The sequence below is a fragment of the Rhynchophorus ferrugineus genome, unplaced genomic scaffold, assembly GCF_030347505.1.
Source record: "Rhynchophorus ferrugineus isolate W39M unplaced genomic scaffold, kcgeb_rfMv2 rfM10, whole genome shotgun sequence".
Taxonomy (NCBI): Eukaryota; Metazoa; Arthropoda; class Insecta; order Coleoptera; family Curculionidae; genus Rhynchophorus; species Rhynchophorus ferrugineus.
In genome coordinates this window covers 8,647,283-8,657,151 of record NW_027472589.1, presented here as the reverse complement: position 1 = coordinate 8,657,151, position 9,869 = coordinate 8,647,283, and the positions used below count along the sequence as shown (strand labels likewise).

At 33.1% G+C, this 9,869-nt stretch overlaps 2 protein-coding genes across 8 annotated transcripts; both read left to right on the top strand.

Annotated features, from left to right (window-relative positions):
* The first annotated feature begins 504 nt into the window (after positions 1–504).
* On the top strand, positions 505–2,921 carry LOC143203754 (uncharacterized). Of its 4 annotated transcripts, none has more exons than XM_076416021.1 (6): positions 505–665; positions 983–1,103; positions 2,133–2,150; positions 2,356–2,439; positions 2,500–2,725; positions 2,783–2,921. In XM_076416021.1, the coding sequence occupies exons 1-6, from the start codon at positions 588–590 to the stop codon at positions 2,790–2,792; spliced, it is 537 nt and encodes a 178-aa protein (XP_076272136.1). In that variant the 5' UTR covers positions 505–587; the 3' UTR covers positions 2,793–2,921. The 4 variants fall into 4 exon arrangements, with proteins under 4 accessions (XP_076272136.1, XP_076272135.1, XP_076272138.1 ...); XM_076416020.1 differs by having other exon boundaries at positions 2,356–2,445; XM_076416023.1 differs by lacking the exon at positions 2,133–2,150.
* A 3,495-nt stretch (positions 2,922–6,416) lies between these two features.
* On the top strand, positions 6,417–8,891 carry LOC143203752 (uncharacterized). Of its 4 annotated transcripts, none has more exons than XM_076416012.1 (6): positions 6,417–6,577; positions 6,911–7,025; positions 8,067–8,084; positions 8,279–8,398; positions 8,459–8,702; positions 8,760–8,891. In XM_076416012.1, exons 1-6 carry the CDS (start codon positions 6,500–6,502, stop codon positions 8,767–8,769), a joined length of 585 nt encoding a protein of 194 aa, XP_076272127.1. In that variant the 5' UTR covers positions 6,417–6,499; the 3' UTR covers positions 8,770–8,891. The 4 variants fall into 4 exon arrangements, with proteins under 4 accessions (XP_076272127.1, XP_076272126.1, XP_076272129.1 ...); XM_076416011.1 differs by having other exon boundaries at positions 8,279–8,404; XM_076416014.1 differs by lacking the exon at positions 8,067–8,084.
* Positions 8,892–9,869: the final 978 nt, after the last annotated feature.

The window sequence follows — 9,869 nt, the reverse complement described above, 5'->3', positions numbered from 1 at the left end:
CTGTAATTTTCTATAATAATATTCAAGTGCATATATTGGTTCTAACAGTCTCTTATTAAGATATAGTTACTGTTTTTCCCTTGTAATATTATGCTGTTTGTAGTCTCATTCGATATTGTGTATTTGCTCACTAAATTAACTTACTTAATAACTTTTTCCATTTGATTTTTTAATTTAACCTGTATATCCATATTATATAATAAATAATAAGTTGAATTAAATTGAATGCTATTTGGAAAACGTTCAAATGTACCAAATTATAAGAAAAATTATAAATAAACAATACATAAAGAGGTATAAAGATAAGCATTTGTAGAAAGATGGTAAAAAAGTTGGAGAAATATTAGTCAGATTGTAATAGTCGTGATGGGAATAAACTGTATTAATGAGTAGATTGTTACGCGGTAACAATTTTTTTTTTCTCGCAATTGGATCGGGGAACCTTTCAGTCTACGTGTTATAGTTCATAAATCCTCGGACTAAAATTCTACGAAATATCAAAAACATGTATAAAAAATGGACGACCAAAACACAAGATCAAGTATAAAATGGTGTAATTGCTTCGATCGGAATCATAGCTATCCGACATGGCTTACTTGAAAGTTGTCTGTCTGGTAGTATTGGCCAGTGTAGCCATCCAAGCCAACTCTCTTGCTGAGAAAGAGGTAAGTCCATTATAAGCACAAACACGCAAATGTTCGGAGTAGTTAAAATACGAGAAGGAGTATGAAAATATTCTTTTGTGACTATGTTTTCTTTGATGAAATAGTTTGTCTTATTTATTTTGTCCCAGCTTTCTTAACATGAAATATGAATCCAAATCGTAACTATTGCTTCTTTGTGTTTATGATTGATATATCCTCAATTATAAATAAAAACAGTACCTTCACCTATTTTAACTTACGTGACTATAGCGTCGTACTATTGTATACAATGAAAGATTAGTTGTTTAGATTATATTTGAAAAATTAATCATTTACAGTACGGACTGAGAAGTAAAAGATCCCCAGGAAGTTATGGAGGTAAAGGAGGCGGCCTAGGGGGCGGTTTCGGAGGCGGCGGCGGTGGAGGTGGAGGTGGTGGCGGTGGATTTGGAGGTGGCGGTAAGTTCAGTCAACAATAAAATTGAGTTAATATCGACAAGTAACTAAACAATTTAATTATCTCAAATATTAAATTCTTATATAGAGTAAATGTGATTTAATTTTGAGGGATTTTTCAGTACATTCAAAGCATTAATATAATGAAATGTATGCACTATTTGTACTCAAAGGGTTATCTTTCTACTTAGTTTACATCGTTGTTTTTTACTGACGCCCAAGAGCTCAAATTCTTTCTTGACTTGTTTATATTTCACTACTGACAGTGATCTGAATAGAAACTGACAATAGTTTTAGTCCCACGACCAGCTATATGATCATGATTATTTTGACTCCTGTACAAGTATTAATTGATCTAAATGTCAAGATATGCCTCTGTTTTGTTTTTGCAATGTTTATTAGCCCATTTTTATCAAGAATATTAACTGTATAATAATTTATAATTCTATAACAAAGTCTAAGAGCTTTTTGTAAATTTAAAGCTGTTATGAGAGCAAACATCGAACAAATTGTTAGTTTCCAAGCTATAATCCGTAGCTAGCTTGTGTTTCTTGTTTTCTGTAGTTTTACGCCTTTTGTTGCGTCGTAAGTGCAGATATACTGTGCAGCTATTAGTTACGGTTAATGCAAAGCTGTAATGCCTTTCTGACCGATGTCAGAGTTTATACAAAATAAAGGCGATAAAAGCAAAATGCTAGATGCCTTTTTGAGGATTTTAGTTCAACCATGAAAATATCGCTCAATCGACACCAATTAGTTCTGAGCCAGAGCTAGAGGACGGTTCACCAGAGTTTGTCCATTGTATCCAAAACAGCAATTGTAAAAATGTCGTAACTAAATCGATTTATTTTTTCAATAAAACATAAAAATAACATTATTTGTGCTTTGCTTCAATAATATATTGAATTCAGAGATCATATCTATATATTTACACTTTTGACTGAGATTTGATGTAAATATGGTATACTCAAAATTGATTTACCATCCTAAAATTGTGTGGAATAGAATTCAACAGTTTTCATTAATTTTCAGGTGGATTTGGAGGCGGTGGTAAGTCATGAAGCAAGCAGAATCATCTAAATAAGTATTTAGTGAGAATTAATGCATGCTTTTGTTGTAATATTTTTAATAATAAATCTTATTCAATGTGTTTCTGTTATTCTTTAAATATTTCTATTACATGACATCGTTAAGAATAATCTTCTATAGCTTTTATTATTTGTCTTTAGTTATATTCTTTTATTTAAATTTCTAGGTGGATTTGGAGGTGGTAAAGGAGGCGGCGGTGGATTAGGAGGCGGACTTGGAGGTGGAAACGGTGGATTCGGTGGATCTGGAGGTGGTGGTCAGTGATACCAACTCAACATACAGAAAATGAAACTGATTTTAAACTTTCCAGGTCATGGTGGCTCCGGAGGCGGCGGATTCGGCGGAGGCGGTGCCGGAGGTGGCGCCGGAGGTTTCGGTGGTGGTGGCCACCAAGGAGGTGGTGGATTTGGAGGCAATAGCGGAGGTGGATTCGGAGGTAATGGAGGTGGTGGTCACGGAGGTGGCGGTCATGGAGGATTCGGTGGTGGCGCCAAGGCCTCCGCCAGTGCCTCGGCTTCCGCCAAGGCTGGTTCCTAGTAAGTTTCACCGGAAACAATCCCTGACATCTACTAAATATTATGTCTCTGTTCCAGTGGAAAATAGTTGTAATGAAAAACCTCAAAAAAACCTCTGAAATTTAAAACAAGTCATCTGTCATCCGTTTGTGATCCTTAAGAGAATTTGACGCATTTGCGTAAAGTGTAAATCGGACAATAAATTTATATACTAAGACATATTTGTTCTTGTTTATAAAAAATAACCCATATATTTTCCCAAGTAAAATTAGAGTTATTGTAAGAGTGAAGTACCTGAAAAATATAATAATAATTTAATTGAAATACTATTAAAATTGGTTAACTTAAAAATGAATACCAATAAGCATAGATACGATGTACAACACTTAAATCTAACTGATACAAGGCAAAATATTGAATAGGTAGTTGGTAATAAATATGTTTATTGATATTGCCATATCGTCATTATTATCATTTCAAAAGATCTTAAAAATATCATCTGTGGATTTTTTAAAATATATTTTAAAGTCTCCTTTTACCAATTATGGGTTTATCTGGACTGGACCTACAGTTTAACGTGGGCTCCGAACCACGATCCTCAGCATTAAACCTACCGACTGGCGAGTGACCAACTTTAGAAATCATCCCATAAGACATCCGGTCTTACACAGCTTGGTTACTGGCGTGACTCGGATCGTTTTCATTGTCGGATTTCACAAATTTTAAACAATCACAAACAGAAATTTACGACCATAACCCGACAGAATTCGAACCCGCCGCTATCGCAACAGTAGGAACCTAGACCGTCCTAACGCCTTTACCACTGTGCCACCAAGCCGACTATCTGTGGATTTTGTTGTTGTTGAATATTATCAACGCATGTATTGATGTCTCAGCTATGGATATTCTTCCAGAAATGTTAAAAAAATATTTGTAAAATCGAAAATACGTACTGATATTATATTCTTGTCTCACAAGAGTCTAATTCCCGAATTTAGGGTTTCTGTAACCTGTTTACAGAGTCAAAAATGTTGGTATTATGAATTAAAATGGGAACATTAATAAAATTATTCCAGCATAATTAGAAAATTTACGTTTGAATGCAAACTTTGATTGCAACAAAAATATTAATACGTACTTTTGGGAACATTCATCTGATTGTGCGTAACATCAACTTGAGATCATTGGATTATTTTTTATGGGAATATGTTAAGGACGGCTATTATTCTACGGATACTATTTGTGAAATAATGCCACAAACATATGATTACCATCTGCAAAACTTGATTAAGATATTATTGTTTTCCCAGAACTAACATTAGTTGTAAACTGTAATGTCTGTTTATCGTAATAATATGATCTCCAATATAGTAATAAGTAGGTTTGAAATTTTGTCTTTATCGTTTGACCAAAACCAGTAATACTTCGCTGTCAAAACAAAATCCTCGAAATTAAGTGTATCCAATAAGTTATGCAAGATTTCGGCGTAAAACATGAATAAATGTTACTGAATCACAGGAACCTGGAAACATCGCACAGGAAATCAGAATATTCAAACCACACGAAGTGTTAATACTTTATAAATGTTACTATGAACTTGATTAACTTTTTTTTATTAATGTCCTAGAACGTCAACAATCTGCCCGTGGGCAATCAGTTTTATTATATCACTTCAGCAAGTGTTCTACTGTACAACTTATAATCTAAATCTTACAATTACTCGATCTATCGATGCTATTCTAACTTATTTTAAAGTCTATCCTAACTTATTCTAAAAACTATTCTGACATATTCTAGGGATTATTAAATCTCACTCTATGTGTCAATTAATCAGGTCGAATGGTAGTTTACGTTTGAGCCTACGCACTTCATTGTCATCGCGCACATTTAACTGTTTGGCGTGTGCATTGGGATGTAGCTAATAGTCTTTCAGAGTACTTCGCACTAATACTCTGAATGACACTAAATCAGTTTGTTGGACACGTAATATGGGGTATCGACATGACTGGCAACAATTTATTCTGGAACCTCTGAATGATATCTATGTTAGATTTGCTAGTAGTACCCTACACTTTAATACCATAGATCCAAATGTGTATACAGTAAAACCTTGTTATTTAACGATAATTTAGATTTATGCCCTATCAACCAGTACACTGGGTTTAGTTTAACCTCAAGCTGTTTGCGTTTTGTCACTATATATATCTCCATGTCAAATATCGATCTAAATGCATTCCCAGATATTTAACGCCTTTGATACGTGATGATAAAACCGCTGTATCGTCAGCATATTTTGCAACAGTAGTGTTTTTTGAGATCGGCAAGTCTGCTGTATACAATAAATATAACAGTGGTCCAAGAACACTGCCCTGCGGAACACCCGAATATACTGGGTGTAGTCAGTGTATTCGTCACCCAGTTTGACAATAAAATGTCTCTCTGTGAGATACGATTTCAGCAGTTGAAAGTGCGTATGGGGCAAAAGCTTTTTCAAATTAACATGCAGTCCAGTGTGCCCCATCTTGACTTGACTAACTTGACTTAGTCTAATTTTATCTTTATTTGATAAATACGCACTGATAAAACTAAGTTTAATGACAAAGTAGTAATAAGATTTACTAATATTATCCAAAACATTATCAAAATGCAATTAATAATATGACAGTGTTTGAGTTTCACATGAAAAGTTTAATGTTGGATAAAAACTTTTAAAAATCACTACTTACCTGCAGAGAACATCATGTGAAACTTTAAATTTGTATATATTTTAATAATTCATATTAACACAGATGCAATAATGAGATTTAGCAATTAAATATTTAAAAACGAATCAACAAAAACAAAATATATAATATTTATTATCAATCCTCTTGATTTCAGACTCTTCTAACACTTCGTCGAAATATTTTAACTTATATCACGAGATAACAGTTTGTTGGACAAGATATTGAGGGATTTGGGGAGATTTATTGCAATAAATATTTTGGGGTTCAGTGAAATTATAATGGATAATGAACTAAATTTTACGAAAACAAAACCATTTCTTCTTTTTGGTTTATTTTTCACGAGTTAATGAACAACCTAGTATTGAATTTCATTAGTTTCAATTATACTACCTTTGATAATTTATTATATTAAAATTATTGTAAACATATCCTTAACCATGTTAAGTCGACTGGATCCTAAATTTAAAACATATGTTAGTTTTAGCAGTGTTCCTGTTGGTATATTTCGATTTAACAAAACTATGTGACTATTTCGTCGGCAATATAAGGAAAATAAGAATAATCTAAGTATTATGATGTTGGAAATAATTTGCTGTATGCGGTACTCATTTGTATAACCCTTTAATATAAATTTATAAATTTTATTATTGATCTTTGATTCTGTCGATTAAAATTGAAAATCTAGTAAATAAATTTTCATAAATTAAATTTAATTTAGATGCTTTGTTGATACGATATACAATGTGGTCACTCTAAGAAAAATAAATAAAAGTAAATAAGTATAAGTATATAAAGTTGTATAAAAAATTAGAGATATATTAACCAGAGTATAACAAACTGGTTGGGAGAAACTGTATTAAATAATAAATTGTTACGCGGAAAAAATGTTTTTTTTTTCTCGCCACTAGATCTGAGAACCTTTCAGTCAACGTGTTTTAGCGCAGTTCATGTATCCTCGGACTAAAATTCCACGAAGCATCAAAAACGTGTATAAAAAATCGACGACCAAAACACAAGATCAAGTATAAAATGGGTGTAAGTGCTTCGATTGGAATCATAGCTATCCGACATGGCTTACTTGAAAGTTGTCTGTCTGGTAGTATTGGCCAGTGGTGCCATCCAAGCCAACTCTCTTGCTGAGAAAGAGGTAAGTCCATTCTAAGCACCAAAACGCAAATGTTCGGGGTAGTTAAAATATGAAAAGGGTTATGAAAATATTCTGTAGTGATTCTGTTTTAATTGATGAAATAGTTCGTCTTATAAATCATGTCTTATTTGTTCTGCCACATCTTTTCTAATATGAATTATAACTTGAATTATAACAAATCGTGAATATTTTTTCTCTGCATTCATTACTGATATAACCTTAATTATAAATAAAAACAGTACTATTTTAATTTATGTGACTATAGCGTCGTAGTATTGTAAACAGTGAAAGATTAGTAGTTACCATTATATTTGTAAAATTAATCATTTACAGTATGGACTGAGAAGTAAAAGATCCCCAGGAAGTTATGGCGGTAAAGGAGGCGGCCTAGGAGGTGGTTTTGGAGGCGGCGGCGGTGGAGGCGGGGGAGGTGGATTTGGAGGTGGCGGTAAGTTCAGTCAATAATAAAACTGAATTAATATACTTATCGATATTGAACTAGAAAGTTTAAATATCTCAGAACATTTTTAAATTCTTATATAGATTAAATGTGAATTAATTTTGAGGGATTCTGTACTAATGTAAGCACTATTTGTTCCCAAAGGGTTATCTTTCTACTTAGTTTACGTCTTTGGTTTTTTACTGCCACCAAACGACTTAAAATTCTCTCTGAACTTGTTTATATTTCAATTCTTACAGTGATATGAATAGAAACTGACAATACTTTTAGTCCAACGGTCGAGCTATATGATCATGATCATGAGTATTTTGGTTCTTGTACAGGTATTAATTGATCCAAATGTCAACAATAAAATTACAAAATTTAGCTATACCACTGTTGTGATTTTCGGTCGAAAAATATCATAACCGTCAATTTCTATAAAATGTTTATTGGTCCATTTTTAACAAGAATATTAATTGTATAATAGTTTCTAATTCTACATCAAATTATGATATTTTTCTGTAAATTGAAAGCCGCATTTTCTCTTATCGAACAGGTTGTTAATGTCCAAGGTATAATTCATAGCTAACTAGTGGTTTTTTCTGTACTTTATCTTTTAGGGCCATTTAAGTATATTGCTATAAATGCGGATATTCTGTACAGCTAACATTTAGAGTCAATGTTATTCTGCAATAAGTATCTAGACGATGTCACGGTTTAGACAAAAGAGAAGCGGTATTGGGATTCCAGTTAACTTTGAGCTAAAGTTAGAGAGAGTGTATCCAGAATTTGCCTACTATACTAAAAATAGCACTTCTAAAATGTTGAAACCAAATCAACCTCTTTTTTTTAAATTAAATATGAAAATAACACTTTTTGTTTGTATAGTGCTTTGTTTCTATAATATATTCAAACCAGAGAAGAGATATAATACTTACACTTTTGACACTTCTGAGTGAGATTTAACATAAATATAACATCCTCAAAATTTATTTACTCTCCTAAAATTGTGTCGAATAGTATTTAACAGTTTTCGTTAATTTTCAGGTGGATTTGGAGGCGGTGGTAAGTCATGAAGCAAGCAGAATCATTTAAATAAGTATTTAGTGAGAATTAATGCATGCTTTTGTTGTAATATTTTTAAGAATACATCTTATTCAATGTGTTTCTGTTATTCTTTAAATATTTCTATTATATGACATCATTAAGAATAATCTTATATAGTTTTTTTATTTTATTCGTTTTATTTAAATGTCTAGGTGGATTTGGAGGTGGTAAAGGAGGCGGTGGTGGACTCGGGGGTGGCAGTGGACTCGGAGGCGGCGGTGGATTAGGAGGCGGACTAGGAGGTGGAAACGGTGGATTCGGTGGATCTGGAGGTGGTGGTTAGTACCACCAACTCAATATATAGAAAATGAAACTGATTTTAAACTTTCCAGGCCATGGTGGCTCCGGAGGCGGCGGATTCGGTGGCGGCGGTGCCGGAGGCGGCGCCGGAGGTTTTGGTGGTGGTGGACATCAAGGAGGCGGTGGATTTGGAGGTAATGGAGGTGGATTCGGAGGTAATGGAGGTGGATTCGGAGGTAATGGAGGTGGCGGTCATGGAGGTGGTGGTCATGGAGGTTTTGGTGGTGGTGCCCAGGCCTCCGCCAGCGCCTCGGCTTCCGCCAAGGCTGGTTCCTAGTAAGTTTCACCTGAAACAACCCTTAACATCTACTAAATATTATATCTCTGTTCCAGTGGCAAATAAACAACCTCAAAAGAACCTCAGAAATTAAAAACCAGTCTTCCGTCAACAATTTGTGATCCTTAAGATAATCTGATCCATTTGTGTAAAGTGTAAATCGGACAATAAATGTATATACTAAGAAATATTTGTTCTTTTATAAAAAACGACCTATATATTTTCTCAAAAAAATGTAGAGTTACTGTAAGAGTATTGAACCTGAACAATATGAAAATAATTGAACTGAAATACTATGAAAAAATATTATTTTCTAAAGTCCAAAATAGGTACTGACAGTGAATATGTGCCTCGCAAAAAAAATAATTGTCATATTTAGCGTTTCTGTAACTTGTTTATAAGGGCAAAAATGGTGGAATTGTGAATTGAAGTAGGAGCAGTAGTAATAATATTACCCTAGCTTAGAACTAGAATACTTTGATTATAACAAAATGTCAAAACGTTTTACACAACCATAACTGTCATATACTATTTTTATGGCTAAAATATAATAATTAATTCAATTATCAGTTATTTTGGAGACATGCATCTGATTTTGCATAACATTAATCTGAGATTATTGGACTATTTTTTATGGGACTATGATATATATGTTAAGGACCACTGTTATTCCAACCATCCTATTTATGAAATAATGTCACAAACAAATAACAATTATCTGCAAAATTGGTTTAAGTTCTTATAGTTTTCTAGGAAGTAACATTACCTGTGGTTTACCATAATAATATATGATCTCCATTATAATAATAAGTAAGTTTGAATTATCGTTTCCATCGTACCTTGGTTGGACCAAGACCAGTAATCCTTCGCTACCAAAACAAAGTTCTAGAAACCAAACGGAACCAATAAGTTATCCAAAATTTCGATATAAAACATGAATGAAGGTTACTAAAACACACGAATGTGGTGGAACCGCCGCAGAGGAAATCAATAAATCTAACAATATGTGCTAGTGTTACATAAGTTTTACTATGGACTTAGCTAGCCAATTTAATTATATTACAGCAAATATATACTGCTTTTTTTATCGCATATATAAGTACAAAAGAAAATTCGTACTTACACTAATTTCAGCGAAGATAAATTCATCTGAAGCTCTTTCATTA